This window comes from Phaenicophaeus curvirostris, chromosome 2, assembly GCF_032191515.1.
Source record: "Phaenicophaeus curvirostris isolate KB17595 chromosome 2, BPBGC_Pcur_1.0, whole genome shotgun sequence".
NCBI classification, from domain to species: Eukaryota; Metazoa; Chordata; class Aves; order Cuculiformes; family Cuculidae; genus Phaenicophaeus; species Phaenicophaeus curvirostris.
Genome location: NC_091393.1, coordinates 69,996,222 through 70,015,435, shown reverse-complemented (window position 1 = coordinate 70,015,435; position 19,214 = coordinate 69,996,222). Strand labels below are relative to the sequence as shown.

General features: G+C 35.5%; 1 protein-coding gene across 5 annotated transcripts in view; it reads left to right on the top strand.

Annotated features, from left to right (window-relative positions):
- Positions 1-19,214, top strand: part of CEP170 (centrosomal protein 170) — a 100,593-nt gene that overhangs the window by 66,843 nt on the left and 14,536 nt on the right. For 3 of the 5 annotated variants that reach the window (XM_069852412.1, XM_069852409.1, XM_069852407.1), the window contains 3 exons: positions 3,652-3,778; positions 9,416-11,245; positions 15,808-16,042. In XM_069852412.1, coding sequence (XP_069708513.1) covers positions 3,652-3,778; positions 9,416-11,245; positions 15,808-16,042 — 2,192 coding nt within the window. Of the gene's footprint in view, positions 1-3,651; positions 3,779-9,415; positions 11,246-14,166; positions 14,218-15,807; positions 16,043-19,214 lie in introns of all 5 variants that reach the window. The other 2 variants (XM_069852410.1, XM_069852411.1) reach the window with 2 other exon arrangements.

Sequence of the window (19,214 nt, the reverse complement as noted above, 5' to 3'; positions counted from 1 at the left end):
AGTGATTACAGATAGGCAGTAAAAATACTAAATCCATTTATTTAAAATATTTAAATGTTTTTATTTTCTATGTTATAAGCTGCCACTTGCCAACCAAGGTAAGTGTGATTTAACAGCAAAAATTAAATACAGTAGAGAACGAAGATAGTATTTTTATTGTTCTTATTATTTCTTCATATTATATGAGCTTGATTCATAAAAATGCACTAGACCTTTGGGCTATGATATATCCATCCAGCTTCCATTTAATTTTCAGTCGCCATTTATCTATGCGAGACAGTTCTTAAATAATGTACATGGTTTATCAACGTTGTCTTTGAAGTGCTTCTTAAGGGCATACCTGTTTTTTGTTTAGTTTGTGTGTTTTTAAATTGTTTTTTGTTAAATCTACAGCACAGTAGAAAACCCATTCTGCATCTGCAGGGTCATCAGTGCTACTGACTACAAAGTTCCTTTTCATGTTTTGAATGCCCGTTTCATGTCTTCCCTACTGAAGATAAAATAAATAATACTGCTGACATTCTGAATTCTGAATAACTTCATTCATGTAAATGTTTGCTATATTGCTTCTTAGAAGTGGTGAACTGTTTTGTGTATTTAGAGGCTGTATTTCCTTTTGTTTGTCCTAATTATGGTAATTTGGTGTCCTTCTGTAGAGCAAACCATTCAGTCTGAAGTTTGACACTTACTTTTTGATTGAATATAGATGCTATACTGGAACATGGGATGATTGTGTCACCAATGTCATATGGCTGCAAAAAGCCAAATATGATCACTGGATACTGTGGAAAATGTATTGTCAATAGATAATAGCAGTGTTGTCTCCATGGTAGGAAGTGTTGGTGAAACTTCCTTTGAAATACTGATGCTAGAATCGTTACCATTCTTGGTGAAGAAGAGTCAATACAAGAATAGAGAAAATACAAAGGTGTCCCCTCAGATTACTAAGGCAATGGAGATTTACTTTAGGAGAACAGATGGATACAATTCATTTAGTCTAGGAAAGTTATGTAGTCTACTTTAGCTGAGATTGGTGCAGTTGCTGGGTTTTGCTATGTAAGTGGAGTAAATACAACAGAAGGAAAAAGAACTATTTGAGATAGATTTCAGTGTTGTTCCAGGAACAAATGTGAAGATATTAGCTGTAAATAAATTGAGTATGGAAATTTGAAAAAAGATCATCACCTCTGTAGGAATATGGTTCTGAAGCAGACAAAGTGGGGAGGGACTAAAAGAATTGCTTTCAAGATAGGACTTCAGTTTGTGAAAGGATGGCATAATATGATTCTTGCAACATGGGCTGACTTGAGTATGTGTCTGAAAACACTTTTTTGATTCAGCTTGTTGAAGTTATAAAAAAATATTCTGCTCTGAAATACCAGGTATCAGAAATGTTTCCAGGTGTCGTGTGTGCTGTGCCATTTTTTCACATGTACAGTCTGAAGCCCTGAATCTTCAGGCTGAATACTAAGGCCACAGAAGTCCATTGGTACGTTTTATGAAGATCTGTTACTCCAGTTTAGTTTGTATATGTGATAAGTATAAGGGAAAGCAGATTTAACACAAAGTTAAAAGGCTGTGTATCTTATGTAGAACTGGCTTTTCTGAAAGACTGTGGAATTCCTTTTAGTATTCAAGAGAAGATTTGGAGGACAGCTTACTTGAGAGCCTGTAAGATGCAAATTGTTCTAGTTCATAGGAAGAACATTAGGATAACTAAATGTGACATTTTTAATGTGTGTTTTATAAACCTTTCACCTTCTGAATCTTACACTGCTATAAAAACCAGCTTTGCATAGCTTTGTTCTTTGCACTTGTATATACAGAGAGTTGGTTGAACACACATTTATATTCACTGCTATGTGGAAAACATTTTTTTGGCAGTGTGATTACTTTCAGAGAAAAGTAATCTATGTTTCTTTACTACTGTGAATCTGCAAAGTCTTAATGTATTTCTCTGTTTTGAAGTGGAATTCAGACTTCCAATACATGTCATATCTGTATCTCTGGAATTGGACATGTTGGTACACAAGGAACTAGCTGGAGTTTTCTGTAGCAAAGATAATTGGGACATCTATCATATTTGGCTTTGGCTATAATGAATTGTTTTACTAAAGATGGAAACTCACTAGGATGGACAGGAAATGGAGAAAAGAAAGTTTAGATATGTGAAAGAAAAACAAGACTTCAGCATTAGGTCAATGCATAAATGCTGCACATTTTTACATATTTTTTAATATTCTTTCTGACACCCTTTTCCTTGCATTGTGTACAGAAATCCCCATGAGTAACAGAAACATTGGATTGCTTTCCTTTGGTTTTATTAGACTTGAATTTTATAACATTTTGATTCTAAGAAATGAATTCACAATGTGGAGGTTTGTATAACAGTTCAAACAAATGATTTAGTGCATCTCTGGCTCACTACATTCATAATAGTCTGAAAAATTCATCATATTGCACTTGTTTACATTGATTAGGGTCACTCATTTAATCAGGAGACATTCAAGATGATATATTCAAGTCTTCTCAAATGTCTAAGTAACTTCTAATTTGAAAGGAGTCACCATACTCTAGATAACATTGTTCACCATTCAACTTCTAATTAAGTTTTATAATATTTATAGACTTGATTCCTGTTCAAAGACTGGAATCCCAGAGTGGCCAGGACATTAAGCAAAAATTAGTGTTTTGAATTGATGTACCAAGATTTGAACAGGCAGCAGAGCTTCATCTAGCCTTTGAAATAGTTCCTGCACATGTCCGTACTAAGCAAGTTAGTGATATCTTCATGTCTTTCCCATCTCTTCTGTTGATCTTGAATTGTGGTTTCTCATTTGACTTGCCTATGGTAATTCCTGTAGACTTGTGGTCAGAGACTTCTGTCATTTGCAGTGCTTTGTCTTAAGATACTACAACAACACAACATAATAAGATGGTTTAATTTTATATTTACTTTTTTTACATTTTAGAATTTTGCAGTGTTTCAAAAGGCTTACCATCAACAAAGTAAATAGTTTCCTTCCTAGGTCAGCTGCCAAAACATTGTCAGATGCTCTTGACATTGACCTCACTGTAACCCAGTAGAATGGTTTAAAGCTAATATTTGCTGCTTTTTTGTTTAGGCCAGCCAAATAATCTGATGTTCCTTTCCTTTCTGTCTTAAGGTATCTTGCTCCTTAAGATAGTCTTTCTTTAATGAAGTAAATACAACATTTCATGTCTGACAAGAGTGTCTTCGAAACTGGTAAAATGTTACTTTCTTGTCTTCCTGAAGCACGTTTTTAATTTTTGAACACACACACACACACACACACAGCCTTTGTTTCTTTCCTGCTCTGCTGCGCTGAGGACTGAAATAACCTGGTTTTAAAGCTAGCATATGTTCTAATATATTTCATATAGCCTCTGATGTTTATAAATTCTCTGCACTAGGAAATGCTGTTTATTCTGTGCTGATTCTGCAACTATATAGATTTTGTTTGTTTGCCATTCTAGAGCTCCTATCTCTAAAAGTTATTGAGGTAAACTCCCTTTTCAACTTCCTCTGGGAAAACAGAGTCTGACGTATTTATTCAGGAAATACCTGGAAAGAAGGCATACTTTTTATCAAACAGTTGTAATTATTCTTCTGCCTTTTTTCTTCCTTAGGAGAGTTCTGCTGCCCCTGGAAGTAAACGTTGGGTATCACAGTGGGCCAGTTTGGCTGCTAATCACACACATCATGACCAAGATGACATCAGATTGGAGTCATCTGTGCCCACTCCATTAGAAAATGGTATTAAAATCTGTTTCTGTTGTCATAATTTATGCTGAAAGGGAGAGAAGAGTTATTACGTACCTACATAAGCAGCTGTATTGCTCCTAGTACCATATCTTCACCTGAAATTCTTTTGTGTCACTGAGAGGTGACACCATAAAAACAAGCTCAACAGTAGTGTTGTTTGGCACAGCAGAAGACTGCCAGTATTAAACTGGATGTTACTAAAACAAAAAATAGAACTGTGCAATATTAAAGAAACGTTCATTTGACTACAGTTTGGGTTGGTCTGCATAGTATGTTTCTTTGATTATATCTTGCTCACTACTGGCCCAAAATTGTGCTCGGTGGATTGATCACTGAACAGTTGTTATTCAGCTGAAGTGTAGAAAACATTCTGTGTTTCTTAAAAACTGTAGACACTTTCTCCTCAGCAATGAATAACTTTATCACCCTTTCTTGTGAGTGCTAGATATTCAGGCTATGTCTCATACTGAAATTATTCTCATTTCTATTTTAAATAGTTTGTTCTTCATGATCTACACTCTAGACTATAAAGGAGTTACTTACCTTACTTCGTTTGTCTCATGTTTTCTTCCTCTCAATTTTTAGAGATGATGATTTAACACAGAATTTTGGTGATTTTTATGCTGAAACTTGTACATTGAGGTAAAGTTAGTGTAGCTCTTCATTACAAAGTTCACTACTAACTACAGAGGGATGGATGTTGTGTTAATGAATGCTTCATTTTCTGAAAGTGTTATGCTGTTTAGTGAAGCAACTAATTATCAGTCTGCCTGAGATATGTTTTTGTCCTGCAATTCCAACATTTCCTCTAACTCCAGCTGACTTTGAAATTTTCATCGTCAAAACAAAGTTTAAGATTAGGGGAATAAATGTATTTTAGAATTAGAAATACTTCTCTATGTGCACTACTTTTAATATTTTTTTCTTTTCCCCTCCAAAGGTATTGATATTTCCCCTCCAATAATGATATTGTCTATATTTTTCTGCCCAAATTTTAGCTTCCTTGGTAAGTTTAGGTTAACTCCCTTTCTTCCTGGCCCAGCTTAGATGAACTGAACCATTTTCTGAACTGCTCAGTTTTGAATCTCATAGTAGGTGACAATTTATTTTTTTTCTTTCAGATTCCTTCAGTTTCTCTTAGAACACCTTAACTTAGTTGAAACTAATATATGCATTTCCTAAGTGGATTTGTGGTAGATTTATTTTACTGCCCTCAGTTTTCAGATAACACTACTAAATTAATTCAGATACATTATATGCTGTTTATAGAGATCTAAATCTGTATAGTTTATTCTTTACCTGAAAAAAGATAGTTTGCTCCTTCACAGAAGAGTTAGCTTTAAATTCTGTGTATTATTCTGACACAATGAAAGCAAGAACATGATCTTTAATTCTAAAGTTGAATAAGTAAATTGACTACTTTAAAAAAAGTGACACTGAAATGTTATTGAGAATTTCTTCCAAAATGAAACTACTGTTACGAATTGGTTAGTACTATAATTTCAATTCAGGTTTCTATTCAGGAGATGAAAGTATATGTAAGAATGTATAACTGATTCATCAAATGCAGTAATTTTTCTAATAATTTAGTTTTAAGTTCACATGGTTTTAAAATCATAGAAGGTGAGGCTGTTTTGTACAGCAAGCAATAGAATGTATTCCGTCTTTGTAGTCTCATTTTGCTTTCTTGGGAAGTTTACAAAACAAATTTTGCTTTTGATGTTTTGTAATGCAAAGTTCTCTATCAGTTCATGAAAGAAGTCTTACCAGTAATTGCTGCTTCTGTAGTAGCTTTTCCACCTGTCATAGGAGTTGACCTTTGCATAGCATGTGAAAAGTCAAAGGACATTGAAAGGGGAAAAATTAAATTATCTGACGTACCTGTACATAGAATAACGGAATCAAGAGCCTGCTTGGAAAGAACAGGTATACATAGAGGGTGCTTAAAGTCATAGCTCTTGAGACTGATCTCTTGGGTGATAAATCAGGAGTATTGGTGTTCTTTTGTGGTTTTTTGTATTGTTTTAAATTGTCACTTTCAGGTGGGACACTAATTAGGATCCTCTTTGGAGAGATGAATGCTTCCTTTACCATTACAAGAACTTTATGATCTAAGAGAAGCAACTACTGCATAGTGCATGTCCGTACTGCAAGAATTCTAAAATACTTAAGGAGAAATCCAGAAAGCGTTATAGCACCAGAGATTTAATGAAAATACAACTTGATATATATGTCCACAGACCAATTCACAAAATCTGTCTTGTTGCGCTTAGATGCCTGTATTATTTTAGAAATCTTTGTAGTTAAACTTCACGTAACATGTAGATAGCCAAGGACAGTGCTGAACGACTTCATACCTTTCTTCTACTAAAGGCAATTTGAAATTCACCAAGAAGCAAGTTACATGCCTGAATATGTATAAAAGATTTGATCTGGTAGGTATGTCTGAAAGAAGTTGGTCTTCATAGGTATGAATCACATTAATTAATTATCATTGAATCACCAGTTTTTATAACTTCCAAGAAATATAGTTCAGGAATTAGAAAACCTTGGTTAGATTTCAGAGATACTCCCTGCTTCTCAAATGAGTGTCCTAACGTAGATTATACAAAAAAAGATGTCAATAATTTTGCATTATTCGTAAAAGGTATTGCAGTGTGCAAAGAGAAAGATTGAAGAGCACAGATAGAAAGTAGCAGTTGTATGTACAATTGTACAATAGGTACTGTACTTAATTGAATATCAACAATCGTATGAATCATAGAATCATAGAATTGGTTGGATGAGACCCACCGGATCATCGAGTCCAACCATTCCTATCAAACACTAAACCATGCCCCTTAGCACCTCGTCCACCCGTGCCTTAAACACCTCCAGGGAAGGTGACTCAACCACCTCCCTGGGCAGCCTGTTCCAGTGCTCAATGACCCTTTCTGTGAAGAATTTTTTCCTAATGTCCAGCCTAAACCTCCCCTGGCGGAGCTTGAGGCCATTCCCTCTTGTCCTGTCCCCTGTCCCTTGGGAGAAGAGGCCAGCACCCTCCTCTCTACAACCTCCTTTCAGGTAGTTATAGAGAGCAATGAGGTCTCCCCTCAGCCTCCTCTTCTCCAGGCTAAACAACCCCAGCTCTCTCAGCCGCTCCTCATAAGGCCTGTTCTCCAGCCCCTTCACCAGCTTTGTTGCTCTTCTCTGGACTCGCTCCAGAACCTTAACATCCTTCTTGTGGTGAGGGGCCCAGAACTGAACACAGTATTGGAGGAGCGGTCTCACCAGTGCCGAGTACAGAGGGAGAATAACCTCCCTGGACCTGCTGGTCACACCGTTTCTGATCCAAGCCAAGATGCCATTGGCCTTCTTGGCCACCTGGGCACACTGCTGGCTCATGTTCAGTCGCTGTCAACCAACACCCCCAGGTCCCTCTCCTCTGGGCAGCTTTCTAGACAGACTTCTCCTAGTCTGTAGCACTGCAAATACATATGCCATACACTGCCATACATATGGCATGTATGTAATACATGCATGTATGCATGCAATATGATTGTTGATACTCAGTTAAATGCTTAGAGAATTCTTGCAGAGAGGGAAACCCTGCACTCCAATTTATATTCCTGGAATAACCAATGCTGGTGGCAAGCCTTGATGGAAGCATCCCAGAGGGATATACAAAGCAGTTGTTTATATATCTTTCCTGGTGAAAAGTGAGTTGACAGTGTGATGTGTTAGTGAGTATGTCACATTATATTGCAACAACTGGCAAATGAATTTTAAAAATGAATTATTTCTTATCCTGACATTCAGAGCTGGAGCAATTAATATTATCTCTGAGTAATAAAGGCTTATTTCTGACAGCACAACTCCTATGTTCGTTAAGTGGGCAAGGAGGACATAGTCATCACAGTGGAAAAATAGAGTTTGGTTTCTTAAATGGGAGTATTAAGTATTCAGTATTCCTTGCAACAGTTCATGGGATGGCTATATTTTTCTGCCTAAAGAGCATTCTATATCCACTAAGAATTCAATGAAGGTGCTTTAGCAGTAGTACTCAATTAATTTGATGATTTTTATACATTTCCTATATATTTCTTTTGCTCGATGTCTTGTTTGGGTTAAAATCATTCTTTTTGCTCTCTCAATCATACTAAGTTCTTTCTTGATGAGTAGATATTTTCAGTACTGTTGAAAGAATGAAAGAATGTCTCCCAGCACTGTAGCCTCTTCCTTGAGGAGAGGTGTCACAGGGAGAGGCTGTAGCCCCTTGGTTGAGACAAGACCTTGAGCTGTGGAACAGCAAGTAGGGAGAAAGGAAGGGGATGTTACTCATTTCAGTGGCTCTGAAATCTGGAGCTGAGTGTGTTTAGGAATGTAGGAGCTGCTTCGCACTCCCTGTTGTAATGGTGTGCTCATATTTTTTTGTGTACCTATTTTAACCTACTGTGAGAGTGTAAATACTTTTATGTTCGTATATACAGTCCCAGTGTACACAGCTGACTAAAAGAGGAGGAGGAGCATATCTTATGTAGCTCAAATTCTTTTATCTATGAAAATTTTCCTTTTTGTGACAGTGATCCTTGCCCATGTTATGGAATGTATAGACTAAAATTGAAGCAGAAAAATGAAGCAGGAAAAAATACCATACCAAGAATGACACGAATTTTCATGAAGTGTAATGAGTAGTAATGAGCCCAAGATGCCACACAAACAGGTGATTCTTCAATCACAACCGAAGTTATCCATATTTGGGGAGAAAATCTGCCTGTTTGCAACACAGCAAGAGGAAAGAATGTTGTTGTCTTTGCACTCTTACTCTGCTTCTGAAATGACTCCATCCGTTTTCCTGCTCTATGCTAGTCTTCGGAAGTGCAGTTTTGGAAGATGGCTTTCTCTGTCCTGGTCACATGTCTGGTGATAAACCAGAAATGGTTCATTGCAGTAATTCCATTGCACCCTTTTAGACGTTGCTTTCATAGACACATGCTCTTTATCACCACTTTGGATTGTGTAGAATGGACTATTCTTCTATATGACACTCTTAACATTCTACTTCTAGTAGTACAGAAATTTTTTTTTTATTTTTAGGTATGTAATGTCTGTCATCAGAAGATACCCATTCTAAATTATGTTAGCACATGATTTTGTTTGGATTTTATTACGAAATGTATTACAACAGTGAAATGAAATAGTATTATTAGTTATATACAACTTACTAAATCTAATTCAGACATAGTTAACGTAATTCACAGTTTCTACTCTGTAATAAGAGGAGTGTTTCCATTCTTTCCTGTGAAGAGGAAATGATGCTTAATGAGAATAGTAGAAGCAATAATGGACTAAATTGTAGTCCAGCTCTTGTTAAAGATTAAGAAAATTATTCTAAGAGTTATCTACACAAATAGCATATAGAGATGGTCAAATCTCCATTGAGTGAGAGTTTTAAGAAACTGTTAAATGTTTTTAAACATGTATTTGTCTAAGTATAATTGATCCTACCGTAGAACAGAGATGGACCAGAGATGGTCTTTTTTCAGTTCTGCTTTATGTTATTTTATTAGTCTTACAGTCTTAAGAATGTAATGTTTCCATTTACCTTGAATGACTTCTCAGATATTTTTTTTTCTTCTTCATTTTTAGACACAGACATTAGTGAGTCTGGTATTTCCATTAGAAGCGCTGGTTCAGCTGCTTCTATCAACAGCCAAGGTGAGCGAAAGAGGAGAACGCTTCCACAGCTTCCCAAAGAGGATAAAGTGAGTGAAAGCTCAAAAGCAAAAACTACTTCTCATCAGAGATCAGAGATAGGTGAAAAGCAAGACACTGAACTTCAGGAGAAAGAAACTCCAGTTTGTGCCTCAGATGCTGACAGCAGAAGTATAGTTAAGTCAAGCAGGACAATGAATGGTCTTTCACCTAAAGCTCCTGGAGACAAAGTTTTTTCTTTCCCTAGTTCTTCCAGTAAAGAGAGAGCTGAAACTGGCAGAGAAACTTCTGTGGTGAAACAAGCTTTAGCAAAAATTCAACAACAAGAAAGGAAGGAGCAAGGACACTGGACACCCCCAAAATTATCCTCTGCAAAACCATCTGCAAACCATGTCGAGAAAGGTAGAGAGGAGATTGCTTTGTCACCCAAAACTTTGGATAACCAAGACAAAGCTTCTGTGCATGTTACAGATAAAGCAGAAATGAAGTTGGTACAGAGTGAGGGAAAGAGAAGAAAAAATGATGAAAGTATTAAAGGACAAAGTCCTAAAACATCTGGAGGAGAAAAAAAGGAATCTTCAAAACCATTAGTGAGGCAAGGTAGCTTTACTATCGATAAGCCTAGCACAAATATACCTATAGAACTTATTCCTCACATTAATAAGCAAAGTGGATCTGCTGCCCCTTTAGTATCTGTAAACAGGATACGTGATAGAAGTGATTCAATGGACATGGATTCGAGTCTAGATACAACACTTATTTTAAAAGACACGGAAGCTGTAATGGCTTTCCTTGAAGCTAAATTGCGCGAAGAAAATAAAACTGATGAAGGTCCTGAGACTCCTAGCTATAACAGAGATAATTCCATATCACCAGAATCAGATGTAGATACAGCCAGCACAATCAGTCTTGCTACTGGTGACACTGAACGAAAATCCACACAGAAGCGGAAGAGCTTTACAACCTTATATAAAGATAGATGTTCCTCTGGTTCACCTTCAAAAGATGTTTTAAAAGCCTCTGCAACAAGTGCCAGAGAAAAGATGGAAAAGAAGACTAAAAGTCGGTCTTCAGATGGTGGGTCTAGAGCTGATGCTCGCAAAACTGTGCAATCTAGTGGAAGAATGAGACAACCATCGGTCGATTTGACAGATGATGATCAAACATCTAGTGTACCTCATTCTGCCATTTCTGATATCTTGTCATCTGACCAGGAGACCTATTCTGGCAAATCACATGGAAGAGTTCCTTTTTCCTCAGCAGATGAACTTTTACATTCCAAGATGGAAGGAAAGTCAACTAAATCAAAAACATCTCCCGTTGCACTTGGCCAATCTAGTAAATCAACCACTCTTCCAAGACCTCGTCCTACAAGGACTTCTCTCTTGCGCCGAGCACGGCTTGGGGAGGCCTCAGATAGCGAGCTTGCTGATGCTGATAAGGCTTCAGTGGCTTCCGAAGTGTCCACTACAAGTTCCACATCAAAACCTCCATCAGGGAGGAGAAGTATTTCCAGAATAGACTTACTTGCTCAACCTCGTAGAACTCGACTTGGCTCTTTATCAGCACGTAGTGATTCTGAAGCAACAATGACTAGAAGCACTACCTCGTCTCGTACCCCAGAAGCTATTATCAGAAGTGGTGCAAGGTTAACGTCAGCAGGAGATAGTATTAAGGTTTCTGCTAGAACTCGAGCCAATAGCATTTCTCGACTTTCAGATTCAAAATCCAAATCTTTGGCTTCAGCTCATAATTCTCCCTCAGGTATGTAAGATTATTTGAACTAGTCTTGTACAATACTAGATGTTTTTCGTATGTAGATTTTATATTTTTTTAAGGAACAGTTCTTGTGAAACACTTCTTGAGTTTTAGTTGATGCAGTCTTTTTCTTTGGAGTAAGATACTTCCTTAACCAGGCTTGTGGATGTTTCTTACTTAAAATCATAAAGAAAATTAATTGTAATCCTGTAACTCTTTGGATTTTTTTATTTTATTTTAACTTGAAACCAGTAACAGAGAGTTGCATTCTGGCATTTAGATATTGCAGCACTGATTTGCATTAGTACAAACACAGAGAACTCTTTGCTCAGGTCATGGTAGTAGAAGTTCAGAAGGCCAGCAGCACTGTTTACTACCTAGAAGACAGAATATTTTTTTGTATGGTAGGTTTGTAAATATGCAGAATAGCAAATGTTCCCTGAGGTATACCCTGAGCATCTGTAGGATAATTATATTTATAATTTAATATTGGCTTCCAGAAATACAAAGGTGAGATAGCTTGATGAGAATAACAGCGATGAAGTAACAAATGGGAAAATTAAACCCAAACATTACCTCACTAAATATTGCAAAGTTAAGAATTTTATATTAAAATTGTTACTTTGCCTTGGAGTAGTTTCTGTTCTCTGTTCCAAATCATGATATTTTTTGGTTTCATCATGATTTTAAAGTCTTGTTGATCTTCTCTTGTGTGGCTGTTTCTTTCTTATATTATTATTCTTTATTATATTAGCCAATCCAGAAACCAAGAAAAAATATATAGAATAACTTCCGGTGTTGTGTGTTGCTACTCAGTTATAGCCTCCTTTACTGCTTCCCAGTAAGAGTTGATATAAACAGCTTAAATTTTAAGCTGCAATACCATAAGTTTTCCACTGCCCTTTTGCATAAATGTACCATCTTAGGATTCTTAGCAGTGTTTATTCCCCAGACAGGTATATTTTGTCTGTGTCATTTATTAGCCGTACAGAAATTTCTGTAGAGATACAAATGAGGTATTCACTGAACTATAAAGTTGAATCTGCTTAATATTATGGCAGGTGTCTACAAAGATATTAAAAAAAAAAAAAAAAAAGGTGAAACCTCAGAGGAAAACCACAATTTTTCCTTGTAGGGTATCATTGAAAAGTAGCATGTTTTCAATTTTAATCAAAGTTCTAAATTGATGTGTGCAGCCTGAAAAGTAGCAACATTAAGTCAGGAAAGAGTGTCAGTTAAGACTGCTTCTATATGTTTAGTTTAATAATTAACACCACATTATTGAAAATGTAAACCCCAGATCTTACTTGTCACTTTGCTGCTGCTTGTGTTTTTCGCAAAACTATATATGGATTTTGAGTTTGGTGTCCCTGTGAACTATTGCATGCTTCCTAAATTTTTCCCAGATCGCTGCATTGTAGTGGTTTGCTGTTCCTGTTCAAGGGAGTGGGTATACTCTTGTCAGTCTGCGAGTCTATTACAGTCATCTTTGTTTAACATTAATTTAATTAACCTGCATTATACAATCAAGATTTAGTGCAGCTTTTGTAAAATGCTTGTTTTCAAGAGAGAAATAATACCATTTTCTCATGAGTTACCCCAATATAATAACCTAGGTATTTTAAAAAGATCATCATTAGAAAAATCTACAGTAAAAGTAGCTTCTCTCAGACAAAGCTCTATCAGTTTATATATCAAAATCAGGGAGAAGCCTCTATCAATAGGTGAAAATCTGAAAGCTATTAATAAAGCAGTCAGATACATTAAAAAAAAAATCATGACTTAATAAATCAATCAAGTCTTGTTACTATGTGTATGAACACTGTTTAGGATTTGGGTTTTCAGATTTTGTCTGTATCAGTATGTTTATTATATTTTTTTTTACTGGACTATTTAGAGTTTTAGGGTAATCTGAATTGCTTTAAAAGTAGTGTCATCTTCTATTATAGTATCTATAGGAGTGCATGTTTATATGTAGTTCCTATTATATATGGACCATTACTCAGTACATCCCTGTTTTACCATTAGCATCTTATAAAATGAGGTTAATAACTACCCAAGACATCTAGTTATTAATAGTATTTTTATCATTTTATCTAGAAGGACTAGAAAATGAATGATCATTACCAATGTAGGCTTTAGTGGTTTTTTTCTTTCTTATACCAGAAGCCTGGTTGCTGTCGAAGTATTAAAAATGTTCCATGGGTCTTCTCATTAGAGTCCAGTTGTAATGTTACCATATTGTAGGTCACTAAACACTGGCAACAGAATCTTGATTCTTAAGTCCAGACTACCAGAGATAAATTATTTCTGCATTTCTCAAGTCTTTGAATGTCCAGACATATATGCCAGTTAAAAGGAGGATTTTCTAGTTATTGGTACTGATATTTGCAGTCTTTGGTAACCAATTGCACAATAGCTTTTGGAAATCTAAATAAAGTACAATGACATCTTGGGACTGCATAATTGATAAATAGTATTTAAAGCATGTATGTGCAAATGTGTAGCAATCCTAATGGGAAACATGTTTGGATATTGCTTGTCATACATCATAGAACTTTTGAGATTTTTAATGTAAAACCTGCAGTAACTTTTTCCCTATATGAATGAGAAACCCATTGATAACATATAAGTAAACAAAATTTTAAGACTTTAACATATAATGTTATTAAAAACCGTAAAGGGAGTTTATGGCACTGTGTAGGCAGTTGTTACAGGTTGTCATTTCAGTTATTATCTCTGAAATGTTTAAGCTTTTGCAAAATTCCCTATTTTTGGCTAAATGTATCAGTTAAGAATCTTTTCCTAAAAGGTATGGGTGAAAAGAGGACCTAAGACTAATCTCATCAATCTATTTTATTTAAGCAGATGCTTCTAACCTGATGTTTTAATACAATTAACGTGATAAAACACTATTTTGTACACAGAGAAATCCAAGCTTCTCCCAGACCCAGATCCTGATGTTGAAACTTACAGTGGTAGAGTACTAGAAATCAAATCTGTTTCTGATACTTCACTTCTCATTCAATTTTTAGTTTTTAAATATATGATTACATATGCTCATTGTACAGTGCTGAGTTGCTGGGTTAGATCACTTGAGAGGTTTTTAAGACAAATCTTATATTTTGATGCATATAATTTGAACCAGGACAAAGAAATTAACCAAAAAAATATGATAAAATGTGGGCCCAACTCATAAAGCTATTTGGACTTCGGTCACACGTTTCTTGCATGCTATTGTGGGGAAATGTGCTTTTTCTGCTTATGTTCTGCTTCCCTAACATCAAAAGATGTTTCAAACCTCAAAAAAGAGAACAGTAAGTGACTGGAGAGACATTTTCATTTTTTTCGATAAAATTAGATTGTTAAAAAGAAGTATTAGAACTGGGCATGATTTGTTGTCCACATTTAAACCTTAAAAAATTTGCACAAGCATATTCTGGTTTTCAGTGATTAAAAATTATATGAGAGAAGGGATGCAAGCTTATACACCAATGTTATATTCTTCATACTGTAATCTTAGGGCATTACACAGATCTTTTCCCAACTAAAAATTACTTTCATTATTTGTTACTTAAATTCATATTGATGTATACTTCATGTGTAATGTTTCTTTAAATGTTTTAGGAAAAATCATTACTCCTTATTGCATTTTTCTTATACTAAACCAAATACGCAGTACTTGAATATTATTTTTAAATTACCAAGAGGTGATAACACACTTTTTAAAATTTCCACAGTAATTACAGAGCCTTATGAATATCAGTGAGTTTGGGAGACTAAATCCACTACAGAAATTTAGCAGGTTGTTGTGATGAGCATTCTTTTACAGTAAAATGTCTTCCTGCTGGGAATGTTTGAGGACAGCAAATCTGAAATGCGTTTTCTGGATTTTAGTAATTTGTGGGGGCACAAGACTCTCCCATCTAGTTTCAGTTCTCTTATACTTCAGACTTTTTTCAGCAACATGGCTTTATGTGCTACATGTGAGAATATATGCTTTTTGCTCAGAGGCTGCAGCTTTTGTAGATGTGCTGCTGATTTTTATAACACAGTATTAATTTCAGCATATTTACTCTGTGCTAAATACATAATGAATCTTCTGGGATTTTTATGATTTCCTAATGTAAGCGTGCATTCCAGGCTTTGTGCCAGCTCTGTCCTTCTTTCACGTCTCTTCATTTTTTTCTGTGTCACGGAAACCTTGAATAAAACTTGGGAAAAAAATCTGCAGAAAAAGTACAATCTGACTATATACTTAAATGTTCATGAATTGGGCCCTTATTTTGTAATATAGCTTGCTTCAACTCATATACAATTACTGGCTTTTACATCTGATTTCACTCATCATTATACAAAGAGCATCCGTTTTAAGTTTTTATTAATCAATGTTTATTATTTAACACAAATTTTGTAGCTTTGTTTCTAAGATGTAGTAAAACCTTTTGTGAGGTATCTGGGGATTGATAATGAGTAGTTGTGTATTTTTATGAAGTTACTGAAATAATATTGTTTTTTCTTATTAAAGATGGAATAATAATTCTTTTTTAATAATTGAACTAATTTAGTAAGTGCAAGATGGAGGCGCTTTCCTACAGATTATGCTTCCACCTCAGAAGATGAATTTGGATCAAACCGTAATTCCCCTAAACATACCCGTCTACGTACCTCTCCAGCCCTGAAAACCACGCGACTGCAGAGCTCTGGGACAGCATCTCAAAGTAGCAATACATTCAAGCACAGAATAAAGGAACAGGAAGACTACATTCGTGACTGGACTGCTCACCGAGAAGAAATAGCAAGGTTGGTTTTAAACGAGTGCCTCTAAAACAAGAAAGTTTTGTCCCCAACCAGTTATACAAGTACACATATAGGAGAAAGAGAGCTGATTGATTTTCTATATCACTTTACTTACCATATTCATTCACTAACTGAATGGATAATTTGAAATTCTTCTTATGAGACTACCAGACACAGCAGTCATTCTACAAATACACCTCTTTCTAATGGGAAATGATAGTAATTTTTGACTTGGGATAGCCAGATCCCAGAATTTCATTCTAGTTGTTTTAGTGGGATTTGCAGAGGTATTTTGTGTTGAACTCTTAGTTGCTAATGGTGTATTTCCTAAGGCTGAAGTACATCTGATTTTGCAATACCTTTATGTTAATATTGAGGTAAAGTTCCAGATCCGTGCATAGATGACAGAGAGAGGAAGAAGTGATTTTGCCAGTATGAGAGACCATGTTCTCATTTTAATTTTTTTTTTACCTAGACATTATTTTATGTTAGATATTTTCTGATTTAAATCATATATATTCATCAAAAAGTAATTTATTTTGTTGCAAGTCCCTGAGATTAGTGAAGCAATTTCTCTGTTATTGCTAATAGTACTCTGCTTCAAGTGAACCAAGGAAAAGGTAGTCAGTTCTACATTCTGGTAACAATTTATTCCCATATGCAGTACCCAGGCAGTGAAAAATTCAAATAGGTTGCACTGAATAAATAAAACTGTGTAAATATATAAATGTTAGCCAGTATTCAACTTATGAACCTGTTCACAGAACTTAATTAGGGAGGTTAAACAAGAAAAGTGTTTTCCTTTTAAAATTAGTTTTTATGCTGTGATCTCACAGATGCAAAACATTTTTTTTTTGCTTGATATGATTAATTATTTTTTGTTTCCTCTTCTTGGAAATATTTCTCACTATTTATTTTTCTAGTGTGGTCTATGCAAAGGGAAAATACTTAAGAGAGCCCAACAGCGTCTTGATAAACCATGAAATAAATGTATTCAAAGGCACCTTCTTAAAACGTCTCTTGCTTCCCAAGAATCTGAAGTTAGGGAGAAATGTCTGTATTTGGGGAAAAGAGTAGAGGATAGCCATAGCATATTACTTCCTTCTTATAAAAAGTACCACTGAACCTCTGCTTCAGTGAAACTTCCTGGTACGTTTTGCTCATCTACGAGAGGCAGACACTGGAAGCAATTGACAATTCAGTCTAAACCTATAGGTTTGTTGGCTTTTTCCTTCGGCTTGCTTAGCATTTTCTTGATTTAGGTACTAGTTATACATTTGTTTTCAAGTCTACCCTACCTTTTTCAGTTTCTTTATTTTTCCAGTGGAAATGATGAGAGGCTCAAATCAGTATTGCCAAATTTGAGATTGTGAATAGAAATTTCACACAAACTTCATTAAATAAGCATATTTAAGGTCAAGAAAGCTAGCACTCAGCAGCTGAGAAATTTCTGACTACTGTCATCTGTTGTCATTGCTTCCAACACCAGTTTCCTTGGTTAACTTCTGCTGAGTCCCCCTGGTCTAGGTCACTGATAGATCCTTTCTGTGCCTCCATATCTCTTTGTACTGATTCATAGTATTGCTCTGCTGGCTTTAACTTCTGTCCTTTATAAGATAATTTTAGTCTTTGCTCACTTTGCCTTGCTAACCGTATTCTCTCCTCTGTTGTTGTCTACTCTGGGTTATTTTTCCTTCCCAGCCCTCAGTCCAGCCTCCATGATCAGAGTCCCTTTGACTCTGCTCAGAGTTTTTTACAAAGGAATAGATAGGTATCTGTTCTTACTAAAATTGGTTAATTTTAATTTTTTTTGTTGTTGTTGAGTAACTCTTTAAATTAGGCAGATGTAAAGCTAAATATCTTGTGAAATAAGGTGTAGGTGAAAGTACTGTGGAGACTGTATGCCAAACATTTCACTGCATCCAAGTTACATCATATTGTGTTTCAGCTGGTCTTTCAAGAATGACATAGTTTGCACTTTTCAGACTTTACAATTTTAAGACAGTAATAAAATAAAAGTTGGAAAGATATATTTAAAAAAAACCTTAATGAGGTAACTAAATTTGAACTTAAACCACTTCTGCCTGGTGGGAATATACACCCTCAGAGTAACAGGAGCTTCATGTATATTTTATGTAAGGATTTTAAAGTATAATAAACTGCTTTAGTGTAGCAAGTGTGACATAGTAGACTAAGCATAAAAATGTTTTTGATAATCCAGCAATTCAGAACTATTACAGATATCTTAGAACTATTCTTATTTCACATTGTGTTCTTTCTAATACTATGGGCATTCTTTCACTACAGGTAAATAAGAAATAGGGTTTCAGGGTGTTGAAAAAAGGTAGTCATGCTTTCCCCATCCCAAGACCGGTGTTCTCGCCTTTTCCCTTCTGTTGGAAGCTGTGTCTGTCTGTTGCATAACTGCATAACTGCAAGAGTGCTCACTGAGCCAGTCTAACAGCAACATTTCTTACAGTGGGTTGTTGGGCTAAAGGAGTTTGAGGTTCATTTTTGTTTTGCCTCTCTGAACTAATTTGCCTTTATGATTGCTAGGTCTGATGCAGAAAGCACTAGAAATCTGCAAAGCCACCTACAGTTGCAGCACAGTAAATAGTGTGTACCTAATACCCAAGTCTCTTGTCCTCAATTATACAAAACATATTCCTTATATCAAGCACGTTAGTGAGTACTGACTACAGCTTACTATCACATTGAAATGAATTCTGAGTTTTGTTCACCTGAGCATTGTTTGACTGTGATGATGGTCTAATAAGGTGCTTTCCATTCATGGCAGAATTGTTTTTTGTGATATTTTCAGGATTCATTTGAATTCATTTTTATGTAGACATCTTAGATTTTATATAATTTTGATTGCTTGATAAGAACTTGACTGAAATAGCAGTGGCATGTTGAAGCATTGTCGACGTCTTTGGAGAATTAAATCTTAGTCAATTGATACTACCTTTATTATGGTGTTTAATGATATTTGTCTTCTGGAGGATATACTCGTAATTGAAATTTCGTGGGTTTTATTTTCTTTACAAATTTTCATTAAATACCAAAATTTGCCCCAGAAATGTGAACACGATTATTAGCAACTTCTCTGTTTAAGAAAGAAAAGGTTATATGTTTGTGTGAAACAAAGGAAGTAGATGCTCTGGATCTCTACTCC